General features: G+C 32.1%; 1 protein-coding gene across 1 annotated transcript in view; it reads left to right on the forward strand.

Annotated features, from left to right (window-relative positions):
* Window positions 1-4,808: 4,808 nt before the first annotated feature.
* The window catches only part of LOC125074068 (protein stum-like), a 40,105-nt gene continuing 21,548 nt past the window's right edge, over window positions 4,809-23,365 (forward strand). Inside the window, exon 1 of the mRNA XM_047685292.1 lies at window positions 4,809-5,443. Coding sequence (XP_047541248.1) covers window positions 4,809-5,443 — 635 coding nt within the window. The remainder of the gene's footprint in view (window positions 5,444-23,365) is intronic.

Here is a 23,365-nt window from a genome sequence, read left to right on the forward strand (position 1 = left end):
TTTTACCGCATAGGCTGCAGAGCTGAGTCTATTCGCCAATTTATTTATATGGGGGCCCCACTGGAGCTTAGAGTCTATTGTTATACCAAGGAACTCTGTTGATTCTAAAACATCTAATGCTTCCCCGTTTAAACGTACACTCGTTTTGACACATCTTACATTGGGAGTAGTGAATTTAATACATTTAGTCTTTTTACTATTTAACATTAAATTATTAACACTAAACCAATTTACTATTTCAGAGAGAGTATTGTTCACATCGTCATATATTGAAAGACGTCTTTTTATTTTAAAAATTAAAGAAGTATCATCAGCAAACAATACTATCTCGAGTTTATCACCTAGGAGATGTGGCAGGTCATTTATATAAACAAGGAAGAGAAATGGTCCAAGAATTTATCCTTGAGGGTTTATCCACAGTAACTGGAGACCCGGGAGATCTCTTTCCATTTACATCAACCCTCTGAATCCGATTGCTTTGATACGAAATCAGAAGACTGAGTGCAGTGTCCCTAATTCCATAATGACGTAGCTTCCTGGCCAAAGTTTCGTGTTGCACACAATCAAAGGCCTTAGATAAATCACAAAATATCCCTAAGGCATCCTGTGACTCCTCCCAGGCCCTGTAAATATTTTTAACGAGCTCAACACCAGCGTCAGTTGTCGAGCTTAATAATAATAGCTTCACTACAGCAAAAACATAATCAAATATATTGCTAATATTATTTATAAGGCAATTGAATATAAATTAACCAATTCGTATGTGTATGTAAAAAAAAAAGACCCGCTGAGTTTCTTTCGCCGGTTCTTCTCAGGTCAGGGTGTTTCCTTTTCCGAACCGGTGGTAGTGTTTAATTTGACCATCAATAAGAAAGTGTAATACTTCTATATTGAATAAAGAAATTTAGTTTGAGTTTGTCGTTATTAATATAAATAACAATATTTCATAAATGTCAAAACTCTAAGTCAGGTTACTGAGTTTTAAAACCGTCTCGTAATGACAATGAATTCGAAATCGTTGCCTAAACTACTTAAGTAGAGTCCTATAACTAAACCGCTCAATCAGCTATGCGGGGCTCTAGCTAGTTGGTTTCCCTGGGTACAGAGAACACAGACACCCAGTGACGCTTACTTTTTCTATTATTATGTCTTTCAAAGTGTTGAAGCAATTTTTGTACGATATAAAGTACTCAAATAACATATGGACCAATAACGAAATGACCTCCTTTGTGGAATGTACTCAAGTAAATCGAAAGTATGATAGAAGGTATTATGTTACCGTTTAAGTAAAAAGAAACCGTTAAATATCATTTCAATCTGCGTATCTTTAACTTTTACTAAATTTGGTTTGTTCAAGAATTGTATGTATGTCATTATGTTTAACCTTCAGCAGACATTTGTCATTGAGAGCTGCCGTGGGCTTGAAAATGCTTTTCGACCAATGCTGACCCGTACATGAGATTAAAGTATTTAAATTTTAAATAGAAAATTAAATTAAATAAACCTCGCTAGCAAACACGCCATGCCCTATTCCATCGGGTTTTGTCCGAACAAAACTATGGTATTTGTGTTACAATTATACCATAAAGAAACAATTTTATTACCGTGACTTGTCATTAATAATAACTTATTGTAATGTAATTAAGGAAAGACTATTTTACCTACTTCAAAAAAGGATAATAAGCATCTAATGAGGAAAAGTGACACTCCCAACTGTGAAGTATGTGGTGTATTAGAAGATGTCTCACACTTGTTATTGGCATGTGTCCGTAAACACAGTTTGAGAGAAACACTAAAATATGAACTAAATTTAAATTTGTTTAATATTGGTAATTTTGATTCTATTTTTAGTAACCCTTCGAGTATGTCAGAAATTAAAATTTATGAATTTGTCAGTAATTCTCTCAAACTGATTTAGTCTTACTTTTTGAACCAATTTTGATTGAATTTAGCGTGTAACGATGGGGCCGACATATAGCCTGTAAAGGCCCCTTAAAAGTACTAGTTTAAGAAAAAGGAGGATCTCATTTTGGATGATCTTTAAAAACAAAATATTCTTTATTCAAATAGGCTCATAAAAGCACTATTGAATCGTTATGTTTCACTGTTTAATTAAAGGTAAAGTTACCATATTAAATGGCAGCAAAAAAAAGCGCAATTGCTGCTATATTATTGCTAGGCGTTATTGAAGTTGGTTTTCTTTTTTTTAAAACAACCATATTACAATAATATACAATCATAAAATACACGCTTGCTTTCATTTCAATAAATAAAATATTAAAAGTATCAAAATTTAACTGTATATATAATTAAAATATTTTGAACTCTAATTTGAATTACGCAATAATTGATATCTAGTGCAATAAAGAATTTCACGCATAATACACCCACACCATCTCGTCACAGTTACAAGTATTTTAAAACGATATTTTTTGCCTAGAAATTTCCTGATTCCCATCACTATCACCCGTCTGTTAAAAAAATCAAGCTCACTTGTACAGGGTACTACAATACACATATTGACAATTATTACCATGAAATCGTTTGTGCTATCTGTTGTAAAACAACGCTGAGGCTGCGGCAGATCAACTTATATTGTTCGAGTGATCGCACAAACACACACACGATTTTTTTAAAAGGATTATTATATATTATTAATTCCCTTTATAATTTAACCATCCGAAAAGAGTGACTCCTGAGTTTCTTATCAGTTCTTCTAGGTAGAATTTAACATTTCGAACAAATGCCTACTGTACATTTAATGTGTTAAGCCATTACATTTTAATATTTAATTGGTTACTAAGCACTGTAGTACTTTAAATCGTAATTTTACGATTATATTGTGTTAATTAAACTACTTTTTAAAATGTTATTTTTCTTTCTTATTTAAGTGCACATTAACTACATATCATCAAATTGATATATGCCATACGAAAATGACCTAAAACGCATGCTTTTACCATTATAATTATATAATTTATTTACGCTTTGCTTTATTAATAATTGTGATATTTTTAATAATAATAACATACATTGTCGAATGGTGAAATAGACAAAAAATCAGCCTGAAGCAATAACCCCTGATAACATCCTCCCTCTAGCCCCGAAGAAATATTTTAAGAGACCTTTTGGGGCGCCTCACCGATGGATCTCGACTGTGATGACCATTACAGACGAGGCGTCCCCTAAAGCGCAGCGTCAGAGTTATTTGCACTTTCTGCCTCTTGGGTTAAAGTATCATGTTCTTGAGCGGAAACGAGGCTTTTGAACAGCAGAACATGTTTAAGTAATGTTATACTACGTATAGCTTAGTGTCAAATATAAAAATGTAATAATACATTTTAATAAATCTAAATTAAGATTATCTGAATGTACTTGATATTTTTTTTCTCAAAAGCAATCAAGTGTTAAGTTTTCAAACGCGTGACGACCAAGGCTACCACTGGTGCGATGGAACTCGATACCATGGCCTGCAATAGTAATTAGTGATATATTTTTTCACATTTATACCGACATGTTGCCATTATTGAATTATTCTTTTTCGATGTAGTGTCAACATAATTCGCTGACCTGTAACATATTATAATTTTTAACAAAATTGAACTTTAAATATTAATCTGTGCCCACGGTTTCACTCGCCTTTTACCCCTAAAACCTTACCTTGGTCGTCAGATGTAAGCCATAAAAAGCGTGGCTATGTCCATCCTTAGCGTTCAATCTTGTGTCATGCCAAATTTCATCAAAGTAGATTCAATGGTTCGGCCGTAAAAGCGTAACAAACAAAGAGACAGACTGAGTTACTTTCGCATTTATAATATTAGTATAGAAGAAGATCACGCTTCATAGTTTCACACACTTTAAATTTAGACTGTTTACGTGACAAGCGTAAATTTACCGTTTAAAAAATATTGACAAGTGTATCGAGTTTGCCATGAAACTAAAGGTTATTCATCCAAAATATCGAAAATGTGTAGCGATAATGTTTCGCGATCTTTCGTTGGCTGATTTTAATTTTTAACTTGGTACAATACATACACTTCTCGTATAAATATTTTCAAGAAGATAGAGATTGAATTAATTATCAATATTCTTTAGATATTTTACCATGACATAACATTAGGAATTCAACATGTGTTTGACTGTGTGTTACAATAACGCTCGAACTTCAAGACTAATTGAAATATAGTTTGACATACGTTATTTATTTATTTATGCTATCTAAGAATTATCATTTAAAAGTTCCATGAATGCAACATTATTTATTTATTTAAGCCAATTCAATATTTAATATTAATAAAAACATTGTTTTCTTTATTTTTTATATAACCTCTTTTGCTTTTTCCGGGAGATCCAGCCCATGCACTGATTTTTCTAGTCCTCTGTGTCCTGACGTGCAATGTCACCCACTCCCGGTTAAGTTTCTTGCAGTGGGTTAACGCAACAATATTTTTTGTCATTTCTCTTATTTCGCTGTGTTTTTTTTTTTGTTTGACTTGCATACCAATAGGTAAGCCTTAGAATGAGTCGAAGGGTATTTTATAAAAATATTCATAATAATGTAATTTAATCAATGATTAAATATCAACAATTTATAAATGATTTCATTACATTTGAATAGTTTAAGATGTCGCATAAATATTTTTATTTCTTTATTAATATTAAAATACAAACATTATTTCAATATTCAAATGCATTCGTAAAATGTGTTAACTGTACTTATAAAACATATAAAAAAAAATTACCACTGCAGATATATTTTAAAACGAATGCTTTTTTTTTCAGGTACGAATTTAAAAAAAAATGTAAAAATGGCGCTTAAATTAAAATACACCGACGAGAACGGTGTACTCCACATCGACATGAGCCCATCCGCGAGTCCCGTCGACAAACAAATAGAAATAGCCGATCCGAAGTTCGACACGATCAACAAACGCTTCGGACAGTACGACATATTCGGGGGGAAGTACGAAGATGGAGGGGAGACCCAGTCACTGTTTCGAAGTAGATACAACAGCTTTGAAGAGGAGCTCGCGAACACGCCTTACGCGTTCGCTACAGAACGATCTCTGCGTCTAGACGATCCGGTCCTAGACATCACTATCGATTCCCGATACGATATATCGCCATCCAAAGACATAGAAGATGATCGATTTTTCGAACGGGACGATCTATTCGGACCGAAAATCGATTTAAAGAAACAGGACACAGCGTTCACGGTGACGCAGTTGATCCACGCGCAGGATAGGTACTTCGATCTATCCTCTAGGACGAAATATGAGTCTGGGATAAGCAAAGGGACAGTGCGGAGTATAGCGGATAGTTTCGAAGTGAAAAGTGCCCCGAGTTCCGCGAAAAGGACGGTCAGTGTTAAGACAGAGAGTGGCGAAGCGTTTAAAGTGTTGTCAGCTGACAGTGTTAAGGGAAGAGGAGCCCCTAAATCTCCGTAAGTACACTATGTGATATGTGTGTAACATTTCCTATCTAAAATTGTTTTCTTATATTGTTTGAAGAAATATATTTAAGGGATAAATCCCTAACGACTTGTTCACAAGTACTCACTCTTTTGTTTTTTAGAATACCATGAAATGAAAACGAAAGTTATACCATGGTGATTATATGTATGGAAATAAATTCTGTATTTCAGCCCTCATTAACAAAATATTTTTTATCAAATCTAAAACAAAATACACTTAGTTTAAATAAATATACTCTGAATAGTTATAACCTGTCATTTTAAAAGACAAAATACCGAGAAAGTTTTATCAATCATAATATTATCTATAAGAAACTAACATATACAATTTACTTAATATAAACTGTATGAAAATATGAATATTGATTTAAAGTAAATTCTACTTAAAAATATATTAAATTATGCGAATCGCGCCAAAATGTATTTAATATCAAACGGACGGATCTAGTCTAAAACGAAAGTTTCAGTACACTGTAATAATAAATAAAAAATGAGACAGTTAATTTAATTTAGTTTCTTCAAAATGATAATTAAAGATTTCTTAAGCACTCTTGCGCATATTCGTAACAACAATTCAAGTTTTTTGTTATAACGGTAATTGCAACGAAAGACCAATTTAAAAGTAAATAAAAATTTTATACATATTTCGTACGGATCAAGGGCGTTCAAGCTAGTTAATTTGATATGTGCATATTTATAAATATACCATTGTGTGTTTTTTCGTAAGAACTAACCAGCCTGACTTGAAGTTAATATTTCAAACTGGCTCTTAACCGTCGGCTTCGCTAAAGGACCATAATTTTATTTATTGAAAACAAATTTCTCAAAATTCTTATAATATGAAACGGTGTCGGAAAACTAACATAAGTTTTATTTAAATCCGTCATTCTAATCGTTCGATTTCATTAAGCAAACAGAAGTAAAAACACGAACACATTCGTTTAAAAATGCATTAGTATATTTATAAGGTAGTTTTTATTTTTTTTTCGCAAAAACATACCAGTTCAATTGTTTAAATATCTCATAAATATTATACTTACATATACAAAACAAAATTAAAAACAGCTACTATACAAGACATGTTCGTCTGGAATGGTGACAAGAATACTAACAGTATTTCTTCGGTGAATTGCAATTTCTATGTTCTAGACAAAAAATAAACTTACTCTATTAATAATATAAGTTTTTGATAAGGTATCAAAACAATAAAATATCAATAAAGTTAGGTTAGTTAGTTATGTATTATAAGTTTGAAGTCGTTTATAGACTTATAAAAAAAAATAATTAAGAATATTTATTTGTCTCACACCTGACCTATACTCCCGTGACTCTTTGGAGGTGGGAAGCATCATATATTTAACTAAGTATAAATATAACTAAATATAGTAACAAAAAAAAATATACCGTTCAACCTCAAACAATGGTATTAAACACATCGATATAAAAAAAGTAAAACTTAAAATCGATCAAACGTGACAAAGTAAGTTTTTGTAAATTCAAAACGTAACGTTTTCATCATCGATAACTACAATCACAAAACGCATTACATCTTTCGTAATGTTCTTAAATGTTTTCGTAATGTAACGATTAAATTAAAAAAAAATATAATTATATGTATTTATTGTACAGAATACACAACCACCCAGACAGTTCATTTTATCTATACATGGGTTGGTGGACATATAAAATAAATAAATAAAATAAACTAAACCATCATTGCTGTTTTATCATAATTCACAGTACATGAGTTAACATTTATTATTGACAATCGGTTCTTACAAACAACAGCTCGTCCTTCGACAAAGTTCTCCTCCGAAGAATTCCACCTATTACAGTCTCTTGCAATTCAGGTCCAATCTGGGCTGGAATATTTTAAATAGCACTATTTCTGAATCAAAAAATCAAACATCATCCAAACGCAACCCACTGCTGAATATAGACCTCTCTAAGGATACGCAAAAACTCTAGATTTTCCGCTTTCCGCATCCAGTTCCTAATATATATAAATTAACAAACTTGTATAACTTCACAGTTATACAAGTAATATTAATAATTTTAAAGGTTGCACACCACTCTATCTAAATAAGGACTGCCACCCACAGCGACCAGTAACATTCATTTTTATTCAAACTAAATTGGCATCAAAATACCACAGTATTATTTTAAATTATAAATAATTGTTTTTCTACAACATTAAAATTCAATATATTTTTCGCCTTTAACCTTCGTCTATCGACTTGTGGTCGGACAGACCGCTGAGTGATCTTTTCACGTATCATTATTTCTCATAATCTCTAATAATATTCTGCAAAAGTAAGTCTGTCTGTCTGTTGCTCTTTTACGACCAAACCATTAAATCGATTTGATGCTATTTGGTATGAAGCAAACTTGAACTACATGTAAGGACATGGGCTATTATATAACTAACACCTTACGTCAAATTCCTAAAACGCGAACGAAGATTAGATTGGATTGGAATGAAAATCGATACGTAGATAAATTATCTTAAATATTAAAAAGAACACTTGATCTTCATTTCACAATACCGTTCCAGCGCTGGTTACTGGATATACATAAGGCATTATTTCATGCAAATTTCCTCACGATATTTTAAAATATAATATTGCAAAAATAATTTTTTTTTGTAAATACTCTTCATTACCTTAATCCATAACTTATAAAGACAGTGTGATATACCTACAAGGACTACAACAAGTATCTAAGGGCGTTTCTTTCAACGTTATGCCTCAGATTGCAAACACAAAACGTTACAAAACAATATTAATTATGTCCGTTACAAAAAATAACCCTGAAGGTGTTTTTTTTAAGACAAAAATCCCTCGTTTGTATGTACAATTCATATTCATTTATTAATGATTAGCTGTTCCGTGCGGTTTTAATCGCATTAAACGATACTGATTCCGTAGGTAAATGCGAAAGTAACCCTATCTGTCTGTCTGTTAAGTTTGTTCGACTAAACCACTGTCGACTTTGCTGAGATTTGGTATGAAGCAAGATTTAATCCCAAGAAAGGTCACATAGGTAAGTAAAGCATCGGCTTTACATACCTAAAATCTACGACGAATCTTACCTACATTAGTCATTCATAAAATTTCTCAATAAATGAGGTATCTGTCATAAAGTTATTGGTATTACTCAGATTGGTAGATTTTGATATGATAGTAGTCTACTATATATAGCTTTCAGAACAGATTACTGTCTGTTTGTAATTCTAATCGCACTCGTAGTCACACGAAAATTTGTTTCTGTACATTTTTCAAACGTAAATAGTTCTTCTATCAGACTACCAGTATCCCGCTCATAAACTATTCCAACGCAAGAACACGTACACTCATTGGTTCTTTGTTACGTTATAGAAGAATCGGAATTAAAATATTAATTCAAGGATGCTCTCATAAGTAATATAAACGTAATAAAAAAATATAAAGCGTCGACGTATGAAGTATTAGATTCTAAAAGAAGGCCGAGTGAACAGACAATAAACTCAATTTACGTCGAAGTATTATCGGGAATCAAGTGGTGAAGGAAACTAGGGGCATGCTTTCCACTGTTTACAACGAAACTTTTCGCTGTTGGAACTAATTGCCTCTACCTGTCACCGGGCGAGTTAAATATTTAATATACTGAAACCCTATGTTGCGAAGAGATAAAAGAGTTCAGTTGGGCTTTCTGTGAGAGCGGACCTCGTCTTGGGATGCGCGTACTCTGAGCCCTTAAGTAGCGCGATTCAGAAAAGTGTCAATTTTGAACAGCGCCATCTATCTCTACTGGGTTTATTTTATTTATTTATTGAAAAAGATACACCATCAACTTATAACCATGCACTTAAAATTAACAACTAACATTCAAATTGATACGTCTTTAAAGGTGTAAACAACATTTGGTTGTAGTAAACGCAATTATACACAATAGTTTATACATTTATTTATATAAAGTAGATATATGATTAAAATACAATTTAATTTATATATCCTGTCCGATAAAATCATTAATTTTAACTCTCCGATTTTTTTTATCATCTACGTAATCTTGTACTGTACATCCTAATACATATTCATCACGTATAAACTTATCTTTTAATTCAAAATACTGATTTTATTAATTGACTTCACTCAGATATGAATCATTGTAAACGCTATTAGCGTTACAAAATATACTTTCAAAGGTTCAAATCAGATTTAAACTAAGTCACGTGCTTTGTTTAACTATTAATATTAAAATGCGAAAGTTACTCAGAATATATTTTGCTCTTTCAAGGCCAAACCACAGAACCGAGTTGGGTGTAATTTTCTGTGAAGCAAGCTCGGAGTCCTAGAAAGGACATAGGCTAAACGCGAGCGAAGCAGCGTGCGCATGTGGTGAAAAATTATCGCGAGGAAATCTCTCCTTAAAATTATTTTAAAATGATGCATTCTTATCTAAAGTTGATTGCCTGATTGTTCTAGTGTGTAGATATAAGTCGGGCTCATAAAAAATGTAATTGGGGTTTTCTGTCTAATAATAATCAGTAGAAGCACGGCTAAGTTGGTAAGTAATGGAGTGTCCATTACTCGTAAAACACGTTAAGCCGTTCCTGCGCCTGAATTATTTCCCGTCGTATTGGATTCGCTTTCCCATCATAAGAGTTTACGAATAGAGTATGTCTTTCGTATTTGGCTAGTGTTTATTGAGATTGGCTCTCGATACTTAAATTATTTATTCCATTTTATAATTTTAATGTCTATATATGAGCAATCAAAGACGAAATAGTTCAGTATCTTTTTCTTCTTTGCTTGTCAATTGAATTTTAAGTAATCAATTACAAAAAAAACCACATTTATAATTATTTACTTCCTCAATAATTACAAGCGAACTTCTGCCACTAAACGAATACTCGTTACACTAAATGTGTCAATTTAGCGTCTCAGTTTAGATGTTAACTTATACATTCCATGTGGCGCCATGTTTGTTTATGTATCCAGTGAAAGCATGACTTCGAACTGTTAATTAATTACCTAATTCCCAGTAAGCCTAATATGTAGGTTAAGTCACTATCGATTACGCTTTGATTGTCGTCCTGGCGTCACACGGTACACTTTATATTGTTTTACTAACCTTCTTCTTCAAGGTCACATTATAACCTAAAAAATATAACAAAATTATATATATTTTTTTAAAGTTAAATATAATAGATACTATTAATGGCTATATTTAAGTACCTTTGCTTGGAATTATTTTATTTATAAAAGTGTGTCTCGACCTTGACGTGTGTGTCGGATTTATTTTTCACTAGTTTCCGCCCGCATGTGAGAGGGGAGCGTTGGTGTTACCTATGTAACATTTTTTTCATTTGCATTATAAATCTTATGTATAAAAATAATCTTGATAAAAGTATCTGTTTTATAGAAGATTTATAAACTTACCGTAACTTTTATTATACTTTTTGAACAGCAACTTCATAACGATCAACTCTTCGCTATGATATTGTTAATTACTGACCAGAGAACGTCTGCCGGATTTAGCTAGTAAAATATATTACTTTATTAGTAACAGCCTATAAATTTCCAACTACTGGGGTTAGGCCTGCTCTCCCTTCGAGGAGGAGATTGTAGAGCTACACGGCTACTTCAATGGTGGATACAGATTTGGCAGATTTTTATCGAAATCAGACAAATGGCGGTTTCCTCACCATGTTTTCCTTCGTCACTGAGAACGAGATTAATTATAAATACAAATTATGCTCATGAAAATTCTGTGGCGCTCTGAGTTTGAACCCGCAATCATCGGTTAAGATGCACAGGTTCTAACCACTAGGAGATCTCGTCTATATATATTTATATTTCACGAAATAATTGCAGACAAAATGAAAATTTGTATATTTGTACTGTTAAGTAACGTTTAAGTTCATAGCTTAGACATTAGTTTTGTAATAACATTTTGTGATTTTGATTCGTTGGTCAAAACTGTTCACGCTCTGTATAAGATATTTCGTAACGACACAAGACGGTATGCGAAACCAAGACAACTATAGTTAAATTAAATTTTTATAATCGAAATATATTTGCCAATTTCAAATTAGTTTATTCAAAAATGTTCTTTTAGTTTTAAATATTCGTTTTGAGTATTTTTGTTTGATTACTTTACTACAATTACGTACACTCAATTTATAATATTGAGATTGTGAGCGTAACGTTGCTCCAGGAATTATTTAAAACGTTCCTTTGGCAGATCCCACTTACTATGATTAACTAAATTATTAATAATGATTTATAGACATAATAACGTATCGTTAAAAAGATAAATATTGTGAGTGGTTATTATACGCCACACAATACAAAATCTCTACTAAGTACTACTTGCGCAGATAAAAACCTAGGTCACCTTTGCTCCTGTACTGGGACAGCTCAGCTCATAAGTACGCAATATTTTTTTTGTAACATTAAGCTTTTTGACAACAAAGTAACATATCATAATATCATTTATTTAACATATCCGATACCGCAAGATATTACATAAAAAAAAATGTATACAAGTTAATAAATTATATATGACAAAAAATATATACAGAAAAAAAATGTTAGACCGCGTAATTATCTTGGGGTTAAACTAAACCAGATCTCCTGTCAGTGAAAGCGAAGATGTATTTCTAGTTAAAATTTTTAGTATAAATCGTTTACCAATTAAGACTAAAGCTACGAACTTAAGTTAAACAAGAGAAGATAAAGCGGTCCGCTTAATCAAATAAAATTTATATTACTAAAAAATACTAGAGATTAAGTACATTTCATTTTAAAAAATTAGTCATAAATATTATTATTATTAACGAGTGTACTAATATAATTTAGCACATTAATAACATATAACCAAATAAATAAATTAAAATAATAATTAATAGCAATACATTTTTTTTATTTAATAATAATAAATAACTTCTAATAATAATACAACTGTCATGTAACGAATATATTTGTTAAATTTGTTTGTGTTTTTTTTTTTCACCAAAATACCGGAAAATACAGACAATCGTCTAACTATAGTTTAAGTTGAGGTAATAACGCTCAATTTTTTTTCTTGGACAAAAAAACGTAATGACATTGTTTTTTAGCTGACCTTACCAAGGCCTGCGGTTACGTCTCAGTGGCGTTTAATTGTGTATTCTTATTGATATTGTTCTGCGGTCAGTACAACAAAATGCTTATTATATTGTTAATTTTACTTAGTTGTAGGGCTTTGTGCAAACCCGTCTGGGTAGGTACCACCCACTTATCAGATATTCTACTGCCAGAAAACAGTACTCAGTATTATTGTGTTCCGATTTGAAGGGTAAGTGAGCCATTCTAACTACAGATACAACGGACATAACATCTTAGTTCCCAAGGTTGGTGGCGCATAGGTGACGTAAGTAATGGTTAATATTTCTTACAGCGTCACTGTCTATGGGCGGTGATGTCCACTAACCATCAGGTGGCCCATATGTTCGACGGCCAGTTAAACTTGAAATGATAATGTAAATCAGCTGCGTATAAAACGCTATTTACAAAACAGATCACGTAATTTGAGTTCGGCTATGATCAGCGCGAAACCGTCCATTTTCGCGGGCAACCATCTGTCACAGAGACGGTTGACATGCGCATGCGCACACAACGTCGAGTTTCGAAATAAGATTGTTATAGTTTTATGAAACAATAGATATTATTATGATTGATATCTGAACATCGTAATAAATGCAACAATTTTAGATTTGAATCTATGTAAAACTGAGCGTAAAAAATCTGTTGATGTTAATTCATGGTAGAAAAAACAATCGGTTTTAAGGTTATTTACGAAAAGGCAAAGTCTATATACACTACATTTATTTATCATTGTTTTATTTAATTTTAAATATTTCTTAAAAAAACAATTAGTAAATACGGCCATATTACTCGTTACGTGGTTAGAACGCATGCATCTTAACCGATGATTTCGGGTTCCAGCCCAGGCCAGCACTACTGAATTTTCATGTGCTTAATTTGTGTTTATAATTCTCACATCTCGTGCTCGGCAATAACTGCATGTGTATAATTTCTAAAATAAAATTCGGCCACATGTGTATTCCACCAACCCGCATTGGAGCAACGTGATGCTCCAAACCTTCTTCTCAAAAGGGAGAGAAGGTCTTAGCCCAGCAGTGAGAAATTTACAGGCTGTTAATGTAATGTAATTTTATATAGTCGATAAAAAAGCGTGAAGTTGATTCTTGTTGAATTTCAGGTAGGATATATTAATGATTTCAAATGATACCCATATTAAATAGTAAGAACGGCAAATTTTCGAGGCATGGGAATGTATACACTTCTAAACTCTGGATTGCTCTTATCACTAGCCTCGTTGAGGTTATTGAGGCTATTGAGGTCTAAAATTGTTAAATGAATGGTGTGATAATACTTGTATTGTACAAAGCAAAATCTCGGTAACTATTTTCAAACAATATTTCATATAAGACATGAGATTATGTCGTTGAAATCGAAAACAGGTAGCTATGCGTGACATCATTATATAAATGATAGTACTTCGTTTATTTTATAATACATATTTAATGAAAATACATGAATAAGCAACTAAAAGAATACGAGGAACTAAATTGACAAAATATTCATACGGACACAGATATAATTAAGTATTGTAACTGAATAATTTTACAATGTGAATTTTCTATGTATTATTTAAATGTATGTATCTTTCAATGATTGTTACAAAATCATCAAACGTAATACGTCTGAACGTATTCTAAGACATAAAAGTCGATTTTGTCGTCCATTGTGACTATTAATAAGTGTAAAGCTTCAATATTGAATAAAAAATATTGAACCGAATTTGAATTATGACGCATTTATAAAAGTCCAATTTTTATTATACTTTTAACGTTAGATAGCCTGTTTATTGAGAAAGGTCGACTATATAAAATATCAACATCTTCAACAGTACTGCTGCCGTGTAGTAGACCTCCACTGTTGAACGTGGAGCTGTGAAGCTGCGTGAAACAGGCAGTAATTAATAAATTTACATTGAGCACGAAAAAATAGTACTTATGATATGGTACCCAAATCTAAAGACTAGTTATTATAGTTCGATAGCGTATAACAGGACAGATACGTTTTATTCATTCGATCTCGTAGTACAATGTGAAGGCAATCTCAGGCGACCGCAACCGCAGATAGATCAACATCTTGACGTGATTTCCGCGGAAATGCATGTTACTGGGTTACTGAGGTTTTTGACAAATCTAGCAAATAGTTTTTATTGGCCGATATGGTACTTTAACCTAAGTTTTAAATGATATACAAAAGATAAGATAATTATTAAGATAACTTTCCAAATTATTTGTTCTAATTAATATGTAGTTTGAACACATTAATTAGATTAAATCAATTATTCTCGTAATTTGAATTATTTTCCTACAAATAACAAATTAATTATGAAAATATTTAAGTACAAACCAAAAATACCTCACAAATTCCGTCCATACTGTAAGAATGGCCTTTTGCTATTTATTCCAGAAATTCCTTATCAGAACTTCTTGCATAGTTAAGTAATAAACATTATTTATATCGATCAGCAGCTAAACAAATACCTAGTTCATTAAAAGGAACTCATGTAAACTTTGAGTAATTAGATAATATCAATCAAACTATCTACTATCGACAGTAGAGCTATTCTCTAAGAATGAACTCGAAAGTCAACGCAGAACAAGATCTTTAAATGAATATAAATATTGTAACACTTAAAGGAGATACTTAAATAACCATGATTTCACGAGTGAGATACGAAGTGAGTTTTCACAGAATAGCGACGTAGACTTTAATGTAGCACAAAACACTGCTGGTATTGATGTTTTACTTCTTAAATTATTTTTCTTTCACATGTCAGATTTACATACATATATATTTAGTAATCTATATATATATGATAAAATTGGAGAGACTGTTTGTAATATTAAAATAACCGCTTATTATTGTATGCCTATGTATACAAGGTACATATACTGTCTGTCTGTTTGTTCCGGCTAATCTCTTTTATTTTATACATATAAATTAAGGAGTTGGAGAATTCGTATGTTTAAACTATTAATCTCAAATGCCTTGTGAGGCCATAGAACATAGGTCATCAGTTCATTTCAAATTATTATGTCATAAAAGTATTAAACCAACTCTTCTAAGGCTTTGTAAAGCGGGTCGTCAACCTTGTGCTACCTACACGTACTAGCGAACCGATCGTATATGGTGAAAACGAATTGACAACATGAATGAATCATATATACCTTAATGGTTATAAAAATATGGAATACAGATAAAATTAGTTTTTTTTTTTTATCAAAAAAGTCAATGGTAAACTTTAACCTGCCTTAAAAAACGTAAATTTTATTAGTTTCGGTCTGTGGGTTCTCGTCTCGTTTCTTTTCGGTGGAATCAATATTCCGGTTTATTTATAAAATAGCAATTCATAAGTGTTCATTAAAGTCTGCTTTATAAAAGTATATTTTGATTTTCATTTTGATTCTGATATATGTCATAAGCTTTATTGGGTCATCGTTTGCATATGCATATGTAAATAATTGCATACAAATTAATTATTATTAATCAATACCCACTCTCGTAACCCACCTGAGTATTCAAAATACCTACACGAGTCAAAAATGAACACTTGTGTAATTCGCACGATGAACTAAGAGTACCGTAGAAATGATACGTACGAGTCAAGTATTCTGCAATCGTAAAACGATAAATAATCATAATTTATACAAAAATTTAATAAAATTGGAGTGTCTCTTTGTAATATTAAAATAACCACTTTTTATTGAATGCATATATATGTATACATGATACATACGAGTATACCAAAATAACATCTTTTACAATTTTTGTCTGTCTGTTTGTTCCTAATCTCGAGCTGGATCGATTTTGATGGGACTTTCACTAACAGATAGCTGATGTAATAAGGAGTAACTAAAGCAATAACAATATTGTTTTTGTTAAATTCAAACGTGCACGCAGTCGCAGGCACAGCTAGTATGCAAATATAATTGTAATCGAAGCAGGATGAAGGAATGCAGGCAGTAGGCATTGGCAAACAGGTTACTTGACTATGTTTTCGAAAGTAATAGATTCCCTCTGTTCATCTTCACGGTGATCATTTTTAGGTAATTTTATTTTCATGATGATCTAATGGTTGGTTTGGGTTAATTAGCCGAAGATTTCAAACCAATCAATTTTAGTGCGCTTGATTTATCTTTAAGCGGCGGTGAACGAAAATATCGTAAATAAACCTGTATGTATCTGAGAAGTATCTACCATTCTTGTATCCACTAGACCGCATTGGATAAGAAATTTAAAAAAATTGTTAAGGAACGCCTGTGTGCGAAAGGTTACTATACAATTTGTGAGTTTATGTTTGATAGCACACCTTGGGAATGAAACGATCGCCTCTTGGCTGTTTCTACTCATATACAATTATATATATAATTAATTTGACGTAAAAAAAGAAGTCCCGCTGAGTTTCTTTCGCCGGTTCTTCTCAGGTCAGGGTGTTTTCTTTTTCCGAACCGGTGGTAGTGTTTAATTTGACCATCAATAAGAAAGTGTAATACTTCTATATTGAATAAAGGAATTTGAGTTTGAGTTTGAGTTTAAGTGTGGTGGAATATTCTTTTGTCCTTAAAAGTAAAGTTTGCCTTAGACCAGCAATAGGCTTTTTACAGGCGGTTACTTACTTCTTACTTTTTTTACGGTATAGGTTGAAGGGCGAGCAAATGGGCAATCTGATGGTAAGTGGTCACCGTCGCCCATAGATAGTGGTGCTGTAAGAAAGATTAATCTCTCTAAGAAAGATTAATTATTCCTTACATCCCCAATGCGCCACCATCCTTGGGAAATAAGATGTTACAGCCCTTGTACATGTAGTTACACTACTCACTCACGCTTGAAACCGGAACACAACAATATTGGATACTACTGTTTAGCGGTAGAATATCTGATGAGTGGATGGTAACTACCCAGACGGGCTAACACAAAGCCCTACCACCAAGTACCTAAGTAGTACTAATACTATAACATAGTGCTATATCAAGGCTATATCTCATATCAGTTATATGTCTTGAAATATTAAGAGTAGGATAAAATAACTCTTATACCATTTCCAAGCGTCTCTCGTTCCGAAGTCTTGCATGCAGCAAAACGATTAATGCAGTATTGTCTAGTTCAAAATTGCCAATCAAGATGTCGTCCATCCACGCAAATCAACCGTGCGAATAATTACAATTGTAATCACTTTTAAATGTATTTTTATAACACTGGTGACTGATTATTATTATTATATAATTATAAGTATTAGCTTTCTATTTCAATTATATCCTATACCAGGTTTAGTTTTGATTTTATTTTATTGTAAATTGCAAGTCACTCATTGGGCGCCAAAATGAGGAACTTTTTTAAATGAAATTTTTAATGTCAAATAGCATATATTGGTGCGGTTAGAATTGGAGTTTGTCGAATAAAATTCATTTTTGTTTTTCTTTTTCTTCTAATACAGCCGTACACCGCTCTCTAGCCGGTACTGTAACCAGTAACTTCTTCCCACTCTCTACAATCTAGTAAACTGATATTAAGAATCCTCTTTATTTTTCTGCACGTCTACATCTAGAGCTCTTCAAAATGAGACCATAACCGATGTTTCGTGCGCAGCTATCGTCCCATAATCACGGAGACAAAAATCGCCTTACGTTATTTATGTATAAAATGTATATACATCAAAATTATTGTTTATTTAAGTAAGCGTTGATAAGAATATTTTAATTCGTATAATTTTTCACGGGGCCTTAAGAATAGTTCCTCTAAATATCATCAACCTCCATTAGCGTCTCCGTGACGCGTTCCCAAATACGGACAATATCAACAAACTTTGTTTTAGCGTTGTATACAGATTAAAAACATGTTATTATTAAAAAAAATACGTTAAAATATAAAATGTATTAATATTTAATTGTTTTTACCATATTCTTGGTCGTTGTTCTTGCGTGAAGGTGTCCGACGTCATTAGTGTGAAGTAGCAAGCAAATGCCGAGTATTTGCTAGTATTATTAAAAACGTTAGTCCTTATAATTATTAAAATAGATTATAAAACGGTTTACTGACTCTCCACTTTTATTTTTATTATTATTATTTTTAGACTTTTTCGACTACGTTACATTATTATTGATGATTTTAATTAAGTTAAGTTAAGATAAGTAAATACTCATCTTATATTAAGAATAACTATGTTTGTTGCCGGTATTTCTCGATAGAATCTACATTCCGAACCGGTGGTAGCGTCACTAAATACAGTTTTGTAAAATAACAAAATAAAGTATATTTTGATTTTGATTTTATTGTCTAAGCAGTGATTCAAGGGGTAAATGCTGCTAGCGTTCTTGACACCATTCCATGGGTTCATGGTTTATATAGTAGCTATGTTTATATATATGAGTGTATATACTTAATCCGTAATAAAGCTAATCAAAATTCAACTGTTTATTAACATTTGAAGCAATGTTTTACGTATTGTTTCTTTATTTAGTTAATACCCCGACATTATTCTGATTTACATATAATAATGAGAACATTATAATCAGCAGTTGTTTTAGGATATTAATTCTTTATTACAAAGGTAATTGACTTTCAAATTACTCAAAGCAATTGTTTAACATACATAGCTATAAATTCTAAAAATCTTGATTCGGAAATCAATCATCTCCCAAAAAAATTATCATCAAATATGTTCTATCAAAGTAAAGAAAAATAGTCTTATTATAATGTATGCGAATATTTGGTTAGATTTATCAAGTCGAATTAAAAGTCAACAAGAATTTAAAAGTTTCAAATGGACAATAGTACAAAAGTATCTACCTTTAAAAGGAAACTAAAATTGCTTGTGAGGGAAAATGTATACGAATATCATTAGTAAACATTATTCGATATTTAAAATTTAAATTTAATGATGCTAAAATTTAATTATAGGTATAATATGCTTTTTTTTTAAAATGTTCTGACACAGATTCTATCATTTTAACCAACTTTGTATATAAGTTATATGTATTGGTCGTTATACAAGTGTAATGAAGTGTAAGATTCTTTATGAGTTCCCTGAATGAGTAAGTATTTACAAAGGTTCCCTGAAAATAAATGTATTAACAATATAAATAATTCCTCTCATTTTGGATATTGTCAAAACTTTACATAGGCTTCTTCGAAGCTTTACGTGAAATTGTATTATTTTACTTAATGAAACCCTTGGGATATGGAATTTTATCAATACTTTAAAGGTAATCAAACGCTCCGATGTATGTTGGTGGATAAACAAAAGGCAGATTTTCATCCCACACAATAAACACACTTTCTCTTGATGTTATCATTCACCGTCACTGCGAATTGAATTAATAACACGAGATTAAATTAAAAAACAAAATTAAAACCAGAAATCTTCGCTCAAAATTCAAGCGTTTCAGCCACTGGACCATCTCTGCTCTTTCAAGCACTAATCAGATCATGATAAACTACGGATATAACTCATGTGTTTGACGTCAATTACTTTGATATACAACTGTTTTAAATGCAATTTTATTTATCTTAAGATGAAGGTGATTTACACGAATATACGAGCTGATACTTCGTGGTTAAAGTCATCGTAGAACGTCGTACTTTATTATGTACTAGTTTTTGCCCTTGGTTTCGCTCGCGTATTAGGGGTTGGTTGTCAAATATTATTGACACAATATCTTTGTAAATTATACCCGATATGTTATTCCGGCGTATAAGCTATATTATTGTAAAGTATTATTAAAATCCATTCAGTAGTTTTTGCCTGAAAGAGTAACAAACGTCCATACATACAAACTTTCGCCTTTATAATATTAGTAAGGATTCAGGAGATTTTCTTTTAGCTCTTCTATATTGTGGACCACAAAAAGCTCTTGATGATATATGTTGATATAATACAACACTTTTCACTTGGTAGTATATCTTTGTCCAAGCAGTTCTGGTTTGAAGGGTGAGTGAGCCTGTGTAATTACTGCCAAGGGACATATCATCTCGGTTCCGAAGATGCGTGGCCTGTGTAAGGAATTGTTTAAATTTCTCACGGCGCCGGTGTCATTGAGCTATGTTGAACACTTAAAATCAGTTGCCTATTTGTCCGTCCCTCCGTCTACCTATAATAAGAAATAAATAAATAAACTATTCCACTTCAGTACTTATATCCACTTTATTGCCATTCAAATAAATAATGAATATGACAATTGTAGATTTTGACCAATGAGAGTGCGTCAATTCAGTGTCAAAATTGTTTATTTTGATTTACTCTTCTTGTAGTTGAGAGCCGAGAAGGCCCAGTGGTTAGACCCAGGCAAGCACTACTGAATTTTCATGTGCTTAAATTGTGTTTAAGGAAAACATCGTGAGGAAACCTGCATATGTCTAAATTCAAAGAAATTCTGCCACATGCGTATCCACCAACCTTCATTGGAGCGGCGTGGTAGTATATGCTCCAGACCTTCGCCTCGAAGGGAGAGGAGCCCAGCAGTGGGAAATTTACAGGCTGTTACTGTAATATACTATAGCAGAGTTCACGACAAAGTCGTGATTTATAATAATACAATATACACTACTACTATTAAACTAAATCAAATTAACTTTATACAAGTGAACTTAACAATAAAGCCTTTTTGAATGGTCAATGTTTTAATTCTATCGCCGTTTCGAAAGGCAGCCTCCAGCGACCAGAAACATCAAGAAATTCGCTCAGTTGCTCTTTTTAAAATATACAAGATACTCAATACAGTTAGTATTCACAATTATTGTTCTTGATCTGTTCTGTGTTGAAATCCGAATAGACCACCAGTCAGGCTAGATACCACCCACTCATCAGATATTCTACCGCCTAACAACAGTACTCAGTATTGTTGTGTTCCAGTATTGTAACTACAGGCACAAGGGACATAACATCTTAGTTCTCGAAGTTGGTGGCGCAATAAAAAAAAAAGATTTAATTGGAAATGAAATGTAATGCCGAATTAAAATTCGAAAATGTAGTCATTAATATTAAAACAAATAACAAATATAACTTTGTTACGAATTAGCGATTGCGTAATAATGTATGTGGTATTTTGTAAAAGAAACGATAAAATAATTACGCGCTATTCCGTTTTGTTCTGTTATTTCGTAGCTAGAAAGCGTAGCATGTCAGTTGTGTTCAGTGGCTGTTGAGCACTGGCCGCTAACGGTGGCATCTATCATGTACCCATTAAAAACATTCTCTCAGCTAAATCTATACTAATAAAAATGCGAAAGTAACTCCGTCTATATGTTGCTCTTTCACTCACACACTCGACCGAATTTGATAAAATTTATTACGAAGCAAGTTTAAACTACAAGGAACATAGGCAATTGTTTGTGCCTAACCTGCCGACCACTCCCTAAAACGCGAGCGAAGCCGCGGATGACAACTATTATGCACCTAAATGTAAACATGACTGTGATTATGGCGATCATGGCTTCCTAAACGATTTCCGTCACAAAACGGTGACTTGCTAACTACGCAGGATATTTTAGTGCACAAGCGTGTTCGTACACGGATACACTCGTAACACCCTCACTAGTGGTGCAGAACCAACGTCGTTACATGCTTTTTGAAGGACGAGAGGAAGCACTTGCCAGTGCTGGCACTGGCAATTATTAGTGTGGAGAAACCTGGAGTTCGATCCCTAAACTAATTTATTTAACGTTATTATATTAATATATATAGTTCATTTTCTATTCCTATATTATTGCAGAAAATGTTTTAATGATAGTAACTTATTTATTTACCAACCGATGTAAATAAGAAATTAAGTCAAATTCATTTAAAAAAAGATAGGAAATAATTCAAGTCAAAAAACGATAAAATCAAAATCATCACGATAATTTTTAGTAATACATTCTTTTTTTTTTCTCTTACATATATTCAAAGTCAACCCCCATGGATGTATTTTGATAAGTTGTTAAACAGTTGCATGTCACCTTTAGAAGTTTCTTTTCTCAAGATATGATTGTTGTTTAAATCCGCGAATATACTTATAAGTAACGCAATATCCATCAAAACCTTGGATCAATCAACTTGAAATATTTAGATGTTCTAAATACGTATTAGATTAGTAAAAGACTATCAGAGATTCAAGCGAGTACTGTAATTATACAGCATTCAATTAGCGAGTAGGCGCCAATCTTTTGTTTATGATGAAGGTCTTTCGCTATCTTATACAATTATAAACGATAAATTCACTTAAGTACAGGCAATCTATACTTAACTAACTTTGCCATGTATATAATATATACAAAGCATTATATATAAAGTTGAATGTTAGCATATATCAACATGAAAGTTTACATATGTACGTTTTTTTCGGTAAGGTGTTATAAAAACCTGTATATATAGTTTTTATAAATGTTAAATCCAAAAAATACTTACTTAAAAGTAAAACTTTTTTTTTCTGTTTCTCTCTGTATCATTTTTAAAATATTGGACAACATCACATACATTACTCTGATCCCAAAAAAAAGCTAATGCACTTGTGTTACGGAAAGTAACGACGGCACCACAAACATCCAGACCCAAGACAACATAGAAAACTAATTCTCTATTACATATTTTCATATAAAATTATTTAAACTTATTTATTGTTTTAATTTACACAGGATTCTTGATATAAATTTTATTATTTATTACAAAATACATAAAAAAATCCCATGACACCTCTCTTCTCTTTTCCAGGACACGTACTTACCAAAACATAGTTCAACAAAACCTCCAAAGTCATACGATGAGAAAAATTACGAAGACACTGGGATT

Source organism: Vanessa atalanta, chromosome 26, assembly GCF_905147765.1.
Source record: "Vanessa atalanta chromosome 26, ilVanAtal1.2, whole genome shotgun sequence".
Taxonomy (NCBI): domain Eukaryota; kingdom Metazoa; phylum Arthropoda; class Insecta; order Lepidoptera; family Nymphalidae; genus Vanessa; species Vanessa atalanta.